Genomic DNA, 18,791 nt, shown 5'->3' on the forward strand with positions numbered 1-18,791 from the left:
TAAGTGATCATGATCAGATTTTTATCAAATTAGTCAAAGACATTTGCATTTACCAAATCTGCACTCACATTTTTTTTTCTAGATCTCTATCAACGATTAAAACCTCCTTCTCTCGACAGTGTTGCTTCAAACAATAGTATTCACCTCAATTCTGTTCTGTTTGCCAAATGAGTGATACTCAGTGAGCCTCTTCTAGACATCTAATCATTAATCTGACGACCAGTCCTCCAGGGATCCACCCTATAAAATGTGATGCTATGATGGTGGCAGCCACTGATGGGCCAACACGGTGCTATTTGATGTCTTAATAATTGCTGTTTATCATTCAATCTATTCTGCTTTCCAAATACGCATGAACAAACCACTCCTCGCATGAGCCTTATGGGATTTAACCTCGGCCTTGTTGGAAGCCAGTTCATTTTTATTTTTTTGTATACAGCGGCTTCATAAATTGTTTAGACCCCTTCACTTTTTACACTTTGCTGTGTAGTAGGATTTAAATTGATAAAACTGGCATTTTTGCTCCTCGACCTACACTTAAAGTTAGAATGACAAAGTAAAAAACTGAAATCTCATTTGCAGAAGACCCTTTGGCAGCAATTACAGCTTTGAGTCTTCTTGGTTTAGTTTACAAGTTACACATACCTGGACTTGGGCAGTTTATTCCATTTGTCCTGGCACATCCTCTGAAGCTCCGTCACATTGGATGGGAAGGGTCTGTGAACTCCATCCATCTTCAGCTCTGTCCATTGACGGTCTACAGGGCAGTCAGCGAGTAGTGCTTGGTGTTCTGCTCAGAGTTTGTCTCATCAGACCAGGGTTTTTACTCTTAAGTGGCTTCATCCAGCAAACCCATCATAAAAGCCTGATTGATGGAGAGCTGCTGAGATAGTCTCGCTCTTGCAGGGTCTTCCATCTCTGCAGAGGACTCCTGACATGCTGGTAAAATCACCAAAGGGTTGGTGGTCACCTCCCTCACCAAGGACCTTCTTACTTGGTTACTCAGTTTGACAATTATTGAGGCCAGTGTGGTACTGGGAGCACTGAAACCTTCAGTACTGTCCTGATCTGTGCCTCACTGCAGTTTTACCGTGGACTCCATGAGTTGGTTTTTGCCCTGAAATGCAGTGTGACATGTGAGCCCTTATACACACAGATGTGTCTTGCTGAATTAAGCCCAATCAGTTCAGTTTGCCACAGGTGGGCTCCATCAGGTTGTTGCCACATCTCCAGGAAAATTAAAGCAGACAAGATGCACCTGATCCCAGCTTGGAGTGCCACAGTAAACAGTCTGAATAAAGTAAAGGATGTAATGTGCAATAGATAGAGTGGTGGTTAGCACTGTCGCCTCACCGCAAAAAGGTTCTGGGTTTGAATCTCATGGGTTTGTTCTCGCTGTCTGTGTGGATTTTCTCTGGGTTCCCCAGCTCCCTCCTACAATCCAAATACATGCAGGTTGGAGTTAGGCAAACTGGGATGTTCCAAGTTAAGCGGTAGATAATGGATGGATGGATGTACTGGTAATAAAACATTTCAGTTTCAGATTTTTGATAAATTTGCAGACATTTTTAAATATTATTTCACTTCACATTTTGGGTTATTGAGGCAGATTTATGCTTAAAATGGCAATTTTATCAATTTAAATTCTAGAGGGCAGTAAGTGATGGGGTCTGGATACATACTGAATGTGCTGTATTTAGTCACACTGAAGGTACATTCAGGACAGTGGTGACCAAATGTCCTCCAATAGTTGATCCGGGATTTTCTGATTACAATATCTGATCCCTCTAAAACTTCAATAACTCATTCATGCCTTACACAGTATCACACAGTGTTTTATGTATTGTTTCCAAGGTGTTATCATATATTTACTGTATGTCTAAATGTGGAGCCTACAGTAGTTATGGACATCATTACTTGGTTACAAAAATGTCAAAAACAGTATTTTTTTAATAATGTGGACTACTCTGTGATTTTAACTTTACACATAGAATCACATTTAAATCCACTTGCAGATTGACTGATTTCATCTGGGATAGTGTGAGGATAAGTGGAAATTCCTATCTAATATCTAGGATCAGATTTGTGTTTCATTAGATTTGGCGTTTAAAGTGAGAAATCATTTACATCAGTGCACGGCACCACAGATGAACCAGGTGCAGTCTGGTAATAGATCACATTTATCTAAAATGTTGCCATATTTCTCAGCCTTGAGCTTTGCGTGCTGCATAGCAGCTACTGAAATGAAGGACAGTGTCATATCAGATATATCATTGGACATTTTCAAATCAGGGATCAGAGTTTTAAAAAAAAAAAAAAAAAAAAAAAGACTAGAAGCCACAAAACTCAGCAGCAGTATTTAAATAGTTGAGCAATCTGTCCTCATGTATCTTAAGGACCCAGTATGCACTGAAATAATTTGGTACAATTAATGCAAATGTTTACATTTAAAATCTGAATATATCAGATGCTTATCGACATTGATTTGATTTCATCCTTTGCTTAAAATGGTGTGCAATTTCTATAATGTATTTAATGTTTAATATACTGTAAAACAACATATATCACTGTAAAAGTAACGTTATTTTAGATTGAGTCAAATCTGTTCCCTAGCATAGTGTGTTATTCTAATGCTCAAGGTTAGTTCAGGAAAGCACAATGTTCTAACAGATTTTAAATGCTGCACATTTTTAAAACTTAAATCTGTCTAGTTTCACGACCACACTGCTTTTCAGTAGATTGATTGTTGAGTAAGAAATGGTGATAAATACTACACCTGCCCTGTGGTACACATTACTTCAGTGTCCCTATTGAAAACAAATTCCTTCTTAATGTGCTGAAACAATATGAGCTTAACTCCCTGATAAATAACATGTTCACAGATGGCAAACTACCAAATGAAACAACACAGCCAAAGCGATACAAACCGACTTGAGGGAAAAGTCATTTACAGTGTGCATTCAATGACATTATTATTTTTAAAAAGATGACAAAAAATGGTATGTGATTTTTCTGTGGTGCACTGAGGTGATGTAATGTTTAGACTAACTGGATGAAATAAAGTGAATGAAATCTTGTATCTGTTTATGATTACCTTTTGGCTGCACAGCACCACCTACTGGTTTAAACTGGACAAAGCCAAATAACATTACAAAGGCATTTTATTCCAAGGCACATAATGTTCAGAAGAACTATGAAAGACAGCAAACATCGACTTGCTTAATTTGCAACATTGTGTAAGAGCTGAAGCCTGTCCAAATCAAAGCACAAAAACAAATAACTTCACTCAGCACACAATGCATCGTAGAAAAGCAGCAAGACAAACTGACGGACCTTTTTAACAATCAGTAAAAAAAAAAAAAAAAAACTAGAGCAGCTTGGACTTCAAGGAATAATTGAACTGTAGTGAGTGATTATGTCCTGATTAGACACAGCTATATGTAATCTTTGTAATTACTTTATGCCACTGTCTACACCTGCAGGATGTAATTGTAAATTCAAAATTTTACAATGATTTTATATAACAGTCTAAGTAATTTATCGGTTTGTGTCTCAGTAACTTGCTTGGTGACACCATTAAGACAGATATGCTCAGTCTGTTGATCCTGCTCTGATTCCTGTCCTACTAGATTTAAAGATGTTTCTTTGATTAAGTGCAATACCATAGATCATAATCATTGTATAACAAAAGCTGATAAATGAAAACAGTTACATCACTATATGAAATTCTCAGGAACAGTAACACCTGGTCTGTTTTGACAGAACACAAATACATTTATAATTTGGCCTTTTCATAAGACAAACCTTTTCTATGCAACAAGCAAACAGAATAATCAAAGAACAATGTCATTCATGTATCAACTTGTTTTTTAAATTTGAAAGTATATTAACGTTCACATTCATTGACAGATATCAGATATCATCAATCAAAGAGTGTTGAGACAAGTAGACGAAACCAGGCCAGACTCCTCTATAGCTGGCATCACTTTTCACAGCTTTTAGCTTTCTTCAGTTCTCTGCTTCAAGCCGCTCATATCTCCTTTCACACTTTGCACATGAAGTCCAAGGTAACCTCCATATAGTGCTATCTTTGGAATGTGCAGGACTTTGCCAAAGTGGCATTTCAGTTGGCACTTGGGTCACATTGACATTTACTTGCTTCAATGGCAGTCTACATAAAAAAACAAACAGCCTTTGTCTTAGCATGCTCAGTAACACATTTTGGGAGAGTGGAAATAAAAACTGCCATTTGGATTACAACTTCATTTTTCACATCGGATAAAATGAAAAAGATAAATATGGGTAAAATAAATACTCTGGAATACAATTATACAACAGTGTTAGAATTTTCCATTTATAGGAAGTCTGTTAAAATAAGTGTATAGTGTCCACTCTTGCAAGGAAAAAAAAAAAAAACAGTTAAAAGCTCTTTGGAGTAATGTTAAAGATTGTACTGGCAAATGCCCACAGTGGCAGAGTCGATCATAACTCTGCTTCTGAAACGTGGACACCTACTTCAAGACTGAAGATGTCAAAGGGTTGGTCAAAGGTAGTGACCTTAAAAGAGACTCACAAAAGATGGACTGAAGGAAAGGGAATCATTTCAGCAGGCTCTGCTGAAGCGCATGTGATTGGCTGGTTGAGCTAAAAGAAAACAAGGTTCATATCAGCTCTTAATGGTGCTGTCCTGAGGCACCAACAGCAGATGGACGAGTCTTTGTTCAATGTAACCTTTCAAGCTTAGTGTGCTACAGCCTGGAATAAATGCCATCACAGCACTCCAGCATACAAGTCTTTGAATGTTACCTTTTCAGCAAGCCTCCTCCTCACACACCTCGTCCCCCACCAGCAGCGAGTGTTTGTCGGGCTCACTGAGCACCAAGCTGTTGAGCGAGTGCTTGTCAGAGCGCAGGGAGTTGATCGAGGCTCGGCTGCGGTTGACAATGCGGTCCAGCAGGCTGAGTCTGGGTGAGGGACGACGCATTTCCCCCATGCCAATGTGGATGCTGACATCAGACAGGCTGCCCTGCTGCCGATTGTTACACAGCTGGGCCTCCAACTTCTCAGCACTGGGCTTAGTGTAACTAGGAAAAAGACAGGAAAAAATTATTTGATCCCCTTCTGATTTTGTATGTTTGCCTACTGACAAAGAAATGATCAGTCCATAATTTTAATAGTAGGTTTATTTGAACATTGAGAGACAGAATAACAACAAATAAATCGAGAAAAATGCATTTCAAAAAAGTTATAAATTGATTTGAACTTTAATGAGTGAAATAAGTATTTGACCCCTTCGCAAAGCATGAGTTAGTACTTGGTGACAAAACCCTTGTTGGCAATCACAGAGGTCATACGTTTCTTGTAGTTGGCCACCAGGTTTGCACACATCTCAGGAGGGATTCTGTCCTACTCCTCTTTGCAGAGCCTCTCCAAGTCATAAGGTTTTGAGGCTGATGTTTGTCAACTCGAACTGTCAGCTCCCTCCCCTCCACAGATTTTCTATGGGATTAAGGTCTGGAGACTGGCTAGGCCACTCCAGGACCTTAATATGCTGCTTCTTGAGTCACTCCTTTGTTGCCTTGGCCATTTGTTCTGGTCATTGTCATGCTGGAATACCCATCCAAGACCCATTTTCAATGCCATGGCTGAAGGAAGAAGGTTCTCACCCAAGATTTGACGGTACATGGCCCCGTCCATTGTCCCTTTGATGTGGTGCAGTTGTCTTGTCCCCTTAGCAGAAAAACACCCTCAGAGCATAATGTTTCAGCCTCCATGTTTGACAGTGGGGATGGTGTTCTTGGGGCAGCATTCCTCTTCCTCCAAACACGGCGAGTTGAGTTGATGCCAAAGAGCTCGATTTTGGTCTCATCTGACCACAACACTTTCACCCAGTTCTCCTCTGAATCATTCAGATGTTCATTGGCAAACTTCAGACGGGCCTGTACATGTGCTTTTTTTTTTAGCATATTTAAGAGAGTGCGCCTACTCTCAGCTCGTTACCTGTATGAAAGGCACTTGGGAGCCAGAAATCTTTCCGAGTGATAGGGGATCAAATACTTATTTCACTCATTAAAATGCAAATCAATTTATAACTTTTTTGAAATGTGTTTTTCTGGATTTTTTTGTTGTTATTCTGTCTCTCAATGTTCAAATAAACCTACCATTAAAATTATAGACTGATCATTTCTCTGTCAGTGGGCAAACGTACAAAATCAGAAGGGGATCAAAGACTTTTTTCCCCTCACTGTAAATATAGAGTGACTGGGGGAAAAAAACACTTAAAAAGGAGAAAACAAGCACACAGGTACATGTGTTCTCAACAAAGTATTAAATATCTCATTACCATTTGAGAAGAAGAGAGGACAAAACCACTGAGACAGATGACAGTGCCATTGCAGCAGAGCCCATCCATGGCTGTAACACCAGACCAATGGGGAGGAACACACCTGTGAACAGAGAAGGGTCATATTACTATTGTGGTCAAGCTTTTGTGGTGACCATCATCAGTGTGCTGAGAACATTTAAATAAGCCATTTGCAGTCACCTACCAGCAGCAATGGGAATGCCAACCAGGTTGTAAATAAGAGCAAAGACAAAGTTAATCCTGATCCTCTTTACAGTCTTTTTAGAGAGGTCAATACTGCCCACCACATCCAGGAGGTCGTTCTGTAGGGAAAACAGTGAAAACTCCATGATGACAGTAATAATATTAGATCAGTTGTCCTTAGTTATAAATTTAAGGAGCTTAAAACATATGCAGTGTGTTAGAGAAATTAAAATGTTACCCTCAAGTTTATTAATCCACTTTACTTTAATGTAAGTCAAAAACACTTTTGAGTAGGGCCTGTTACCTCTTGCCTCTTCCTAAGGTCAGTCTGTTCTGACCTTCACTTTCTGATAAGACACTTAGTATCGAAACCCAGATGTTTTGCAGTTTCATGGGAAACTGCCTCCTCTTTCTTCTTCTATCACATGACTGTTTGTATCATAGTATTAAAATGATGTGCTGCCCAGCTAAGGGCCAGTGATTCTCATGCTGTACCAAGGTGCTGTGTGACTGTTACTCCTTGCAAGTAAAACTTCTATATAATCTTACCGAAGTTCGTCCTCTGAGTCTATTTGTTAAAAAGAATTTACCTAACACAGTACAACAGCCTTTCAAAAATATGGTATAATATCTGTATTATTGTATCAGTGATGACATATGATACAGTATAATATATACTTGGCATACAGTATGACACTGTGGCACATTAATCTGTTATTTACAATACTTCTATGGGCTGGAACACCAGGTTTGCCATGTACAAATTGGCTGACTGACAGAACAGAGAAATTAATCAGAATCATTAGATATGTGTAGTCCTACACAGTTGCAACAATGATAAATAGTTATTTGACTTAAATTCATCACAGGCTTTTAAAAATCCTCTAAGCTGAAACTCTCACCCTTATTAAAACCACATCTGCTGCCTCTATGGCCACATCTGTCCCAGTTCCTATGGCGATGCCCACGTCAGCCATGGCCAAAGCAGGAGAGTCGTTGACACCGTCACCCACCATGGCTACTCTCTTCCCACCCTCCTGCAACTGTTCCACCTTTGCCACCTTGTGGGTAGGAAGCACCTCTGCAAACACCTTCCTGATACCCACCTGTTGGAGAAGCGGAATGAAAGAATCAAACAACATCATATAAAAAAAGCAGATCTTGGCAATATGACGAAAAAATGGCAATATTAAAATATCTCTCCTTGTTTTCTCAAACAATACTCATCTATTTCTATTTTAGCATATACAGGAAGGTGTGTATAAAAGCACAAATTTGGGAAGTCAAAAACATTGTAATAGGGTTAATTTTTTTTTTTTTTTTAAATTAACAGATTCTTTATACACACACTATTACTACCTGAGCAGCAATGGACCGTGCTGTCTTGCTGTTGTCTCCGGTCATCAGCACAACTTCCAGCCCCATGTTGGTCAGAGTGCGTACTGCCAGTTCAGCCTCTGGTTTCACTGTGTCTGCTATGGCTACCATCGCACACAGGACATCTGACAGCAAATGAAAATGTGTGACAATAAGAATACAAACATTTTTTCTCCATACAGTTTAGACAATCACTTAAATAATAAGTACCACTCACTATCTACAGCTACTAGCACAGCAGTGCGTCCTCTGCGCTCATGCTCTGTCATGGCCTCATCTATATCAGGTCTGATCACAAGACAGTTCCTCCTCATCCACTCTCTATTGCCAATCAGGACAACGTAGGTAGCTGTCTGGATAGGGTCTACAAATTAAGATAACATGGGTTAGACTCACAATAGTAAGGAAAATTAAACAAGGAAAAGTTCACTAATACTATTTAAGTCTATAAATGAAAGACAAACAAAACACTTCTAAATAAGGTAAAACAATCACAAATAAATGACTACAACAATGTGTTAGAACTGCATTTTGCAACTTGCTTAGTGGTTGTGGATCCATGGTAAGTGGATGGGAGCTGGTGGTTATCTGGGTATCAATGATCTGAACAAGGACGCTGTTGCGCTGGTTGTTGTCCTCACTGTCACTGTCCGCCTGTTTGAGCAGATTCTCAGTGTTGCTGACTTTACATCGGATGCCACAGCCAGGGACTGTCTGAAAGTCTGTGCATGTGCCAAGGGACTCTGTGCCAAGCTCCTGCACACAGTAGTGGAGGTTTAAGATAACTTAAAAAAAAAGGAAAAAAGGAGGGGGGGGGGGTAGATTTAAGAGACACCTACCAGTTTGCAGTATTTGGTGATTGCTGCTCCCAACGGGTGCTCGCTGCTATTCTCAGCGGTACCCACGATGGCCAGCAGTCGGGAACGAGGCATCTTGTTCCCTTCTACAACTATTTTCACTTGGATAACCTTTGGAGCACCGTAAGTGATGGTCCCCGTCTTATCAAACACCACTGTCTTGACCTGCACATAAAATTGTCTGGATTAATGTCGCATTATTATCAATTCACTCACACTGACATCCAGAGGTATACAGGGAAATGGTGGAGAGGTGTAAGAATATCATCATTCAGACACCTTATGTGCCATCTCGAGTGGCTCTCCTCCCTTTATCAGGATGCCATTTTGGGCTCCTACCCCTGTGCCCACCATTACAGCTGTCGGGGTAGCCAAGCCAAGGGAACATGGACAGGCAATGCATAACACTGTTATTGAGGCCTGAAAGGCAAATCGAATCACCGTCTCAGCCATGGAAATGCTCTTGTCGTAACCCTGCAGGAAGAAAATGGGATGTTAGCTTTGATTTCAAATTATTTACAACTCCTATTTATTTATTTTAGTCATGTCTTATTTTTTAATATCAGTAAAAAAGGATCATTGCAGGAATTTATGTATATTTTCTCATTTCTGCCTCTATACTATAAGTATATAGTTATTATTGAGATATTAATTATTATTAATGAGTTATTATTAAGATATTAAGATTAAATAAAAAACACTTACAGGAAAGTATTTCTGCACTAGAGAAAAATCCAAAAACCCAATGACAATCCAGGAAACCAGCGTAAGGACAGATATGCCAACGATAAAGGGTACAAAGTAGCCACTGATCTTATCTGCATATTGCTGGATGGGAGCCTAAAAGTAAAATGCCAGATATTAAAAACACATACAACGTTACATTTGTAGCAGGTATACAGAGTGCAAGTCACAAACCACATCATTCACCTTTGAAGTTTGAGCGTTCTCCACTAATTTGACAATTTGAGACAGTGTTGTGTCCTTGCCAACATGTGTAGCACTGACTAGCAGAGCACCATTATGGTTAATGGAGCCTGCAATCACAGAGCTGCCAGGCTTTTTAGTCACTGGCATGGCCTCACCTGGAGTCACAAAGAGACAGCTGGTCAAAAAAATAAAAAATAAAACCCACAAAAAACAGTAATACAAGGCAGCAGAAAACAGGTGCAGGTCATCTTAAGAACATATGGGTGTTCTGTCAGAAACCACAGCTCAAATAGTAGCTAAACATGTTACACAGTGATGGAAATCGATATTTTTTATATTCTAAAATAATTCTGGATTGAATAATACAATGTGATATATTACTTCTAAAAATCACATTGATCTGTATCAACCTGGGAAAAGCAGATTTCACCAACACAGAATCTTATGTGCAATAAAGCAATAAAATTCATGTTTGAAATCAAACTGTGCAATGTTTTCCTGCTCTTTCTGTTCAGAGTAGCGATGTGTACATTTATTGTCTTCATTGCAAATTGCTCACCTTGTCTGAAATGGTAAAACAGCTAAATGACATACATTTCAGACAAGCTGGAGTGTGTATATAAACCAGATCTCTTTAACAGCCACTTGGCAAAGGAACCAACCTGTGATAAGAGACTCGTCAGCCATGGAGTGTCCCTCAATGACCCGCCCATCTACTGGAAACTTCCCTCCTGGGACAACTTTTACCACATCACCCCTTTGCACCAGCTCTACATCCACTTGCTCCTCACTGAACAACACATAGGAATGTCAAACTATTTACAGAATTTACACTGTAAATATATGTTTCAGTACATAAAATAATTATGATGAATTTTATCAAGAGCTGAAATTCAGAAAATATCAGTGCCAGATAGATTATCCATTTTAATGTCATATTTTTAAGTAAAAGCCAATGTGATGGAAAAAACAACAACTAGTATTACTACTACAAAATCTTACTGTACTTATGGTATGTTAAGATTTTAGAAGTGGCTAGTGTGTTTTCATAAGAATTTTTCAATTCAAACTGAAGGTCAACTCTGTATCTCAGGGGGCAATTAAAAAATATTTAAATTATTCTAAAAAAAACAAAAACCCTTGCTTCTTGTTTGCACACCTCTCTACTAACATTCAAATGCAAACATTTAGATATGCTGAAATCTAAAACTAACTAAAGTGAAAGGTTCTAGTAAACAAAGTGTGTGCATGAGTACCTGAGAACAGAGTTGTTACTGTCGAGAGTGACCACTGTGGCCTCAGTAGCTTGTAGAGACATTAATTTGGACAAAGCCTCAGATGTCTTGCTCTGGATGGTAGAAACAGGCACAGAACGCAAATAACTAATAATTTCAACAAAGGTCCTCCATTTCTACATATTATAAAAATAAATTAAATATTATGAATAAATAATAATGAGATAAACCTTGGCTATCTGTTCTAGCCAGCGTCCCAGGGAGATGAAGACAAATAGCATAGGTGGTGTGTCAAAAAAGGTGATAGGGTTGATTTTTGCCTTCTCCACCATGGCCACGATTACGACAACCAGTGAGTAGGTGAAAGCTATGGTGGTAGCCAGCACTATTAGCACATCCATGTTGGCAGATCGGTGTTTGACTGCTTTATAGGCTTGAATGTAGAAGTAGCGACCCCCAATAAACTAAGATGAGAAAAAACAGAAAAACTTCTTACAGAAGCACAAAAGTTTCATTCAGACTACTTCCCCTTTCTTGAATAAGGGCTTAAAACTGAAGCTGCTGAAACCACTGTGTCATGTTTCCTGATGTAATCAGGAATTAATCCTTTTGAATTACCTGAACAGGCACACAAAAGAGGAACGAGAGGAGGTTCATGATAGAGAGGCCTGGGAGTAGCTGTTTCTCCAGGAACATGGTGGAGTGGTAGTGATTGCGGTCCTCAACTGTATAATTGTGTTGATGTGAAACATTCATCTGGTGGTCCATGATAATCATATACATCATCATGCCCATCACAGGCACACAGAAAATCAAGCTCCACAGGAAAGATTTTCTCCACCTTAAAAAGTGAAGTTGTAAGTTAGGAATGGATTCATTTTGTTTTGTGTTCAGGTTTTAATTCTTGTTATTGTTCGACAGAGTGAATATACTCCTATAGTAATCACTATACAAAGCATCACCCCACAAACAATGCATTCATACATATACCACATTTTTACCTGTATGGCTCTAAATACAGTATTACTGCAAACAGATCAAGCTCAAAATGAAGTTATAACAATACAATTAATCTCCTTCATTGCCCCTTCTATATGCAAAAAAAAAAAAGTATATTTACTGTCGTATCTCCTTGCTGTGGTCCAGGTGACTGGCACTGCGATCTCTCTTCACCAAAGATGCTTCAAAGCCCAGATTCTAGGAAAAACAGCAAAACTATTGATCACATCTCAAACACTTGTAATTTAGCACTTCAAATGTGTACCATTTCACTAGTTTGTATGAATACCACTCTGTGGTGACAAACAGTCAAAGGAAGGAATAATACCTCAACCAGCTTGATGATGTCTCTTGGGCCTATAATTTCTGAGTCATACTTAATGTGGGCTTTATTGGTTGCCAAGGCAACAGAGGCATACATAATCCCCTTTTCTCTCATAAGATTGGATTCGATTTTGTGAACACAAGAGGCGCACGTCATTCCCCTGACCTGAAAGAAAGTGAAGAGGAGCACAAGTAGAAAAAGGGACACAAACATATATTAAACAAAGAATGACGTAAGGAACTGGCATGATTCCTTTCATGCCAGGTTGCATGCATGATACGCAAGATGCAAAGGTGTATGAATTTTATAATGTATTATATTACTGTTTATATTATCTGTCTTCTTAATACAACACAAACAGAATGTCAATGCAGCCTCATGCTGACTCACCACTAGTTCTACGTTCCCATCTAAATTTTCATAGTTCTCCATGACAGAGGCGGTGAAGCCCAGCTCTTTCACACACTCAGCTATCTTCTCAGGGTCAGTGACTTCAGGATTATAACGCACCTCAGCATTACTGGCCATTAGTGCTACCAGAACAGAGGCGATACCTGCACAACATTAAGATTTTTTTTTTCTTTAAACCTCTAGTTTCAGTAAATGAGGTCTGTAAATATTAGTGAAATGTGTAAATATTTTACTATTTTTACATACCAGGTTCATTCTGAAGGTTTCGCTCAATGTTTGCCACACAGGATGCACAGGTCATCCCTCCAATCTGGATGAAGCATTTAGAGTGTTTGTCTCTGTTGCATTGCTGAGGGGTTTCTTTGTGTAGGTCACTGTCCAGCTCCTTATCTTTCACAGGTGCTAGACTTGAAGACTGTGATAGACTGGGACTGGATGCAGGCAGCAGAGAAGTGGTTTCTGTGGACAACAAATTATAGTTACTAAAGGGAAGAAAAGTTTTCAATAAGCTAGTATGTCTGATCATAAAGTTCAAGTACTCTTGCTGGCTCTGCTGCATTAACAGAAACTGCATGTATAAGACATACATATCAGAGACATCCAAGGAAACAATGTGAGACTTTAGACTCCAGGTAATTCTCTAGTCAAAACACTAAAATAAAACTTCTTTAGCCATTAAACAACAGAAACTTGCTGACTCAACAACCACACCATATAATATCTCACCAGGTAGAAAGCTGTCAAAGCCCATATCTTCTATGGCCTCCCTTAGTTCCTCTGGTGTTGTCAGTAGGGGATCATACTCAAAGACACCCTTGTGATCAGTCAGAGAAACCTGGGTTGACACGACCCCCTTCCTTTGAGAGATCATGCTTTCTATGGACTGAACACAGGAGTTGCATGTCATGCCCTCAATGTGGATGGTAACTACAGACGCCAGAGGCTGGGTAAAACATGGTTTAAAAACAGCAGGTTTGGCCTGTGCTACTCCTGCAGGTAGAAGTGATGATATGCGACGGGTGGGGGATGAAGATAAGACAGGGTCAGAGGAGTCCCAGGGTTGAGTCTTGAAGTTCCCAGGAGGCAATGCCTCTATTCCCTGCTGCAGCTGAGACACTGTGACCTTTAGTGGATTATAACAGATGGAAGCTTTCTCCTCCTCAAGACAGACGTCCACAGAGGAGACACCAGGCAGCAGGGAGATATTGTCTTGGATGTTGACCACACAGGAATGGCAGTGCATGCCTTTCACCCTGAGCGTGACAAGTTTTGTGTCTATAAAGATTTCTGTCTCTTCTGAAGTCTCTGATGGTGGAGAAGCAGTCGGTTTTTGAGAATCAACAAAATATTCAACTTCCCTCGGAAACAGCTGCAGAGGACGGCCTTTGGATTTGACAGAAGCCTCAAAGCCAGCTACAGCAATCTGATCAATGATGGTTTGGACAGTAATGAGGTAAGGCAGGTACATGATTGTAGCTTCCTGAGACTCTAAAACAACTGTGGAGAATTAAGACACAACAACAAAAGAAGGCAATTCTCGTTAATGAGAACAGGAAGTGGCTGTAGATATTTATAAACAATGAAGTACACTAAATATAATACTAGATAACATTCATGTTGACATTTTCAACATTCAGCCTAACACAGGAGTACCCAATCCGGGTCCTTGGAGGCCACTGTCCTGCTTGTTTTCCAACTATCCCTACCCTAGCCATTGCTGATTACCTAGATCAGGTGTGTTCAGCTAATCAGAAGCTGGGAGATACCATTTTTCTGTTATATAATACAGCTATATGGGCAGCAATGCCTGCAGCCTTAATCTTGTAAGCACCTTGTGTACATTTTTATTGCTCATGTTTTAGTCCACTGCCTCTGGCGGTCACTTAGGCTAAATCAATTGTTGCCTAGAGGGTTGTATGGCCATCATCTACATGTACTCGTATACATGATCCCACCTCCACCGTGAGGTAACACAGGACTACAAGGTTGTGAATGGGTTGAGCACCTCACCTTTGATCTTACGAATCCCTTTCAGTTTTCCAATCTTCCCTTCAATAGTGGTAATGCAGGAGTGACAGGTCATGCCTTTAATGCATAACATTATAAGCTCCATTCCTCCTTCTGTGCTGTGAGATGGGGACAAGGTTGAACCTTTTTGCATAGAGCTGCTGGGTGTGGGGATTTCCAGAGGAGTTATACTGGCCACAGCTTCACTCAGCTGCTGTACTGAAATCAGGGAAGGAACAAAGTTGACAGTGAGACCCACATGAGTTGGGCTCTCTCTGACACTGAGCACTCCCAGAATATGGGATAGCTTCTCCAAAGCCTCCTGTTGGGCAGCAGTTGTCAGGTCTGAGGTGGGGATGAGATGGGTATCTGTAAAGACTGGAGTAGCAATGCTCGACTCTGATTCAAAGCCCATGCTCTCAATGGCCTCAGACAGAGAGTCTGGGTTCTGCTGGTTGTGGTCAAATATGATAGTGGCATCCTTCTGCTCTAGAGACACCTACGAAATGAAAGACGGGTTATGGTGTTACAAGTATTATACATACTATAACAGAATATATTAACAAATGTGAAAATAAAATCAGTCTATAGCCACAGCATTTCACTTATCAATAGGACCATGTAACTTAAACCTTAAGTATGGAGTAATGTAGATACCATATAAAGAAAATGGTTGCCTTTTGTGATTGCACACAGTTCCTTCAATTCCATTTCAATTTCATGGCATTTTTACAGGGATATTGAAAATCTGGCAAGTTTTGTTGCAAAAATGGGACTTTTCAAAACAAAAAAGGGTAAAATAAGTCCATGGCCTTGGTAAGCTTGTTCTACATGCAGGATGACCCTTAGTTCTCCTTCTTCAGCAGTAAGGGAGCATGTGACACACTGAAAAGATCATCTGACTGAGTCATAAGTTACAAACTATAGTGGGGGTTTAATAGTATGTGAGGGTGTGTGTCTGCCTGTTGGATTAGCCCTTTTCTCTGAGAATGAAGAATCAGACTGTTCTACCAAGAGAAATCTATTCACTCCTCCCGTATCATGTCTTTATATATTAACATAAAATGACCCAGACATTAAATTCTCTCAAGACACAAATAACATTTCCTGTGGGTACAGACTGCATATTGATCTGCTGTCACAGTCCTGCAAAGGGCAGAGCACTATCTGGAACACACTATTACGTTATCTTCTCATTTAACCTCAGCCTGAGGGGTAAACAGACAAAAAACAACATATAAGACCACAGCCATCCCTCTTGCCTCCATTGATATTACTTAGTTGTAAAACAAACCAGCTAGTCCTGAGGGAGTAAGGAAAATCTAGTTAAGATAAACATATTTGCCTTTTCCACAGGGTTCTAATATTCAATTTTAAAATACAAAGTGCTTTGCTAGGTTAAATTTAGATCCTGTTTTTGAACGAGAAGTGCAATGCGAGAAATGTGAAGTCAAATTTTGGAGAACCACACTTCATGAAAAAAATAAATAGCAAATGTAAAAAATATGTTCTTATATGTTTACAAAGTGTGCATTTACCTTTATATGTATCACTCCAGGGAGAGACCCAATCTTCTGTTCTATGGTCTGGACACAGGAGCCACAAGTCATACCCTTCACACCAAGGGAAACTGAATACAGACCGACTTTCTGTGTCATGATTGCTTACCCTACAAGGAAACAAGAGGCAAAATGGAAATAAAAGAATGCTTCTCTGTACAAAATATGCAAAAATACAAAAAATGTAAACCACTCAGGCAGACTACTATTTCCGTGTTTCCTTGCTTTTTTGGGGCTAATGCAAGGCAGATCTTATTACTTTCTTTGAAAACTGATGGTGATGGTGGGGGTACCCTGGTACAAATTCGGTCTTTAACTGAACCATTACAACTGTCATCTTCTCTTTGAGTTTTGAGGGACACTTGTCACATTAAAACCATGTGAAGACCCGTGGACCGTTTAAAGTCCTTTAACCACAAGATGACGACTCTCATAGTCAAACATTTCTCAGATTTGATTACGGTTTACACCTGAGATATCTAATGAATTCAGGGCAGAACACTAACAGGGTATTGGGTGTCGATGACTAACCAATATATCAAATATCAGTCTAAGGGAAGACACATGCAATTCACTCACTAATACTATTTACATTACTGTAAAAGTATGTCAACATGTAACGTTACCTGCCTTAGGTGATTCTTGGGATTAAGGCAGTAATTCATTATATAAAATCAGCTACGGAAAGAGTTAACGGTACGTAAAAAGTTAAGTTACTGCTACTCATTTCATTTAGCCGTTCACCACAGAGGCTGAGAGGCTAACGGGAAGCTAGCTTGACTAAGCTAAATGATAGGTAAACTTCACATTAGCTTGTCTGTTGCTAAATGTACATTGATTACTTAGCAACAAATAAACGTATCTTCCGTTGTCATATTAGACAAACTGTTCCTTTTGTTAAAACACATTTAGTGTTATTCAGCTCGGACAGAAAAGCGCAACTCTTACCTCAGTCAGACGGACGCACACTATAGTGTTGAAGCTGGCTAAGCTGACGTTAAACTAGCAAGCTAGCTAGCGTCTTCTCTTCGCCCTACGTTAAAACAACAACAAGACGGGCACGTAGCAGCATCGTAATGCTACTAAGGGACAACAGGGAGTGTTTAAACAAATACTCCTTCCCCTGTTATCACAAAATTTATCTACAACACTGTTTTCGTTTGCTTTTTGCATGCCGACGTGACAGACGGGTGCACACTGGTACTTCAGTGCCAAGGGGCGGAGCTACGCCAGGAAGCTCCATGGCAACAGCTAATGTTGCCCTCAGACTGTTTGCTTCATAAGACTCAGCTTCAGCTGGTAGCACCAGAGGTTTTAAAAAACCTTAGTAAAGACCAGAATCAGGCTTTTACATCTTATCTGTGGCGTAGAAATGATGCTTGGTAAATTCTTATTAACTTTAAACCAAAGGTAAAATTAAAAAAAAAAAAATGAATTGCTGCAAATATAACTATTTTTCAATGGAAGTTTTCAGGCTTCTGTATTCAGTGTACTATTTAAGTGCAATTTGGTCATGCAATTGTAGAATGAATTGCAAATTGAATAAAGAGGACTGAAAACTTCAAAATCCTTGTTCCCGAAGTAACTAAGATTTTTATAAACTATATTAATGAGACATGAGTCCACCTAAATGCTGACTAGTGTAACCAACATAGCAGTAACTTTTTATTACAAACGAATCAATCAAACTAGCTGTTGCTTCAAGATTGGCAATAAAAAATGTTTCCCCCTTGCCCCTGTACAAAGGTTAACATTAGTATAAACTGTGTTTGGACTGTACTAGATTATACTTTACAGATGAGGCATTGTTTATAGCAGTGGAGTTGCCAAGGACACAGCTGAAATAAAGTGTGAGCCTAACAGATGAAGGCACCAAGAAAGCTGTTCCCTCCCATTTTCACACCTGACTGGATTATTGTTGCCCAGTCACCATGTCCATCCCCTTTTTGATCAGGAATCCAGGTCACATTGTGTCTGCAAAATGTGATACCTCATCACTAGTCACCTGTGGTTGGAGAAACTTGAGGCACCTTAAAACTGGCTACCAGTTTGGAAACGTTACAGTAATTGTCCCCATGTGGGCGCTTAAATTAGGAGTGCTTTCAGGACAAACCATTGTTTTTCCATCGTCCAGATGATCTGACCCTGGATATAAACCTTCATAAATGACTACTCTGTGTCCACTTAAGAAATAAGTTGAAATACTAAAGTAACTAGCTAATGACCTGTGTTGAGGAGTCTAACTCAGCACAGTCCCTGAGTCAAACTCTATAGTTTATTTTTAAGACCTTATTATGTTAGTAAAATGTTTTCCTTGTGTAGAGCATTTTCCTGAATACACTTAGGCAAATTCATACACAACACATGACTAAAAGGGAATTATGTTATTGGAGTTGTCAGGGTTTATATTCAGAGGTCTGAACACGGGAATAAATGATGATCCACAGGAAATGTTTACCCAGTGATCCCTTACTAATTAATCTGGCAGTAGGTTGTTAATCTTGCTAAATAAAGATCTAAGATCCACTAATGTTAACTAAACAC

The 18,791-nt window shown here is 39.5% G+C and overlaps 1 protein-coding gene across 1 annotated transcript; it reads right to left on the minus strand.

Moving 5' to 3' along the window:
- Positions 1–3,143: 3,143 nt before the first annotated feature.
- On the minus strand, positions 3,144–17,452 carry atp7a (ATPase copper transporting alpha). Its single transcript, XM_026329882.2, has 23 exons — positions 17,196–17,452; positions 16,227–16,357; positions 14,692–15,187; positions 13,408–14,178; positions 12,928–13,140; positions 12,661–12,824; positions 12,274–12,435; positions 12,067–12,143; positions 11,565–11,787; positions 11,177–11,410; positions 10,968–11,059; positions 10,374–10,501; positions 9,712–9,866; positions 9,487–9,621; positions 9,061–9,255; positions 8,764–8,946; positions 8,467–8,680; positions 8,142–8,288; positions 7,907–8,049; positions 7,450–7,653; positions 6,549–6,666; positions 6,344–6,446; positions 3,144–5,084 (listed from the first exon to the last, which is right to left on the minus strand). Exons 2-23 carry the CDS (start codon positions 16,344–16,346, stop codon positions 4,811–4,813), a joined length of 4,551 nt encoding a protein of 1,516 aa, XP_026185667.1. The 5' UTR covers positions 16,347–16,357; positions 17,196–17,452; the 3' UTR covers positions 3,144–4,810.
- Positions 17,453–18,791: the final 1,339 nt, after the last annotated feature.

The sequence above is a fragment of the Mastacembelus armatus genome, chromosome 10 (assembly GCF_900324485.2).
Source record: "Mastacembelus armatus chromosome 10, fMasArm1.2, whole genome shotgun sequence".
NCBI classification, from domain to species: Eukaryota; Metazoa; Chordata; class Actinopteri; order Synbranchiformes; family Mastacembelidae; genus Mastacembelus; species Mastacembelus armatus.

Excerpts from the sequence above, each read along its gene's own strand:
- atp7a (XM_026329882.2), bottom strand. The coding sequence starts at position 16,346 with ATGACACAGAAAGTCGGTCTGTATTCAGTTTCCCTTGGTGTGAAGGGT. Across the intron at positions 11,060-11,176 it reads GGCTAGAACAGATAGCCAAG|AGCAAGACATCTGAGGCTTT; the intron begins GTTTATCTCATT and ends TCTACCATCCAG. Across the intron at positions 9,256-9,486 it reads TAGTGCAGAAATACTTTCCT|GGTTACGACAAGAGCATTTC; the intron begins GTAAGTGTTTTT and ends TTCTTCCTGCAG.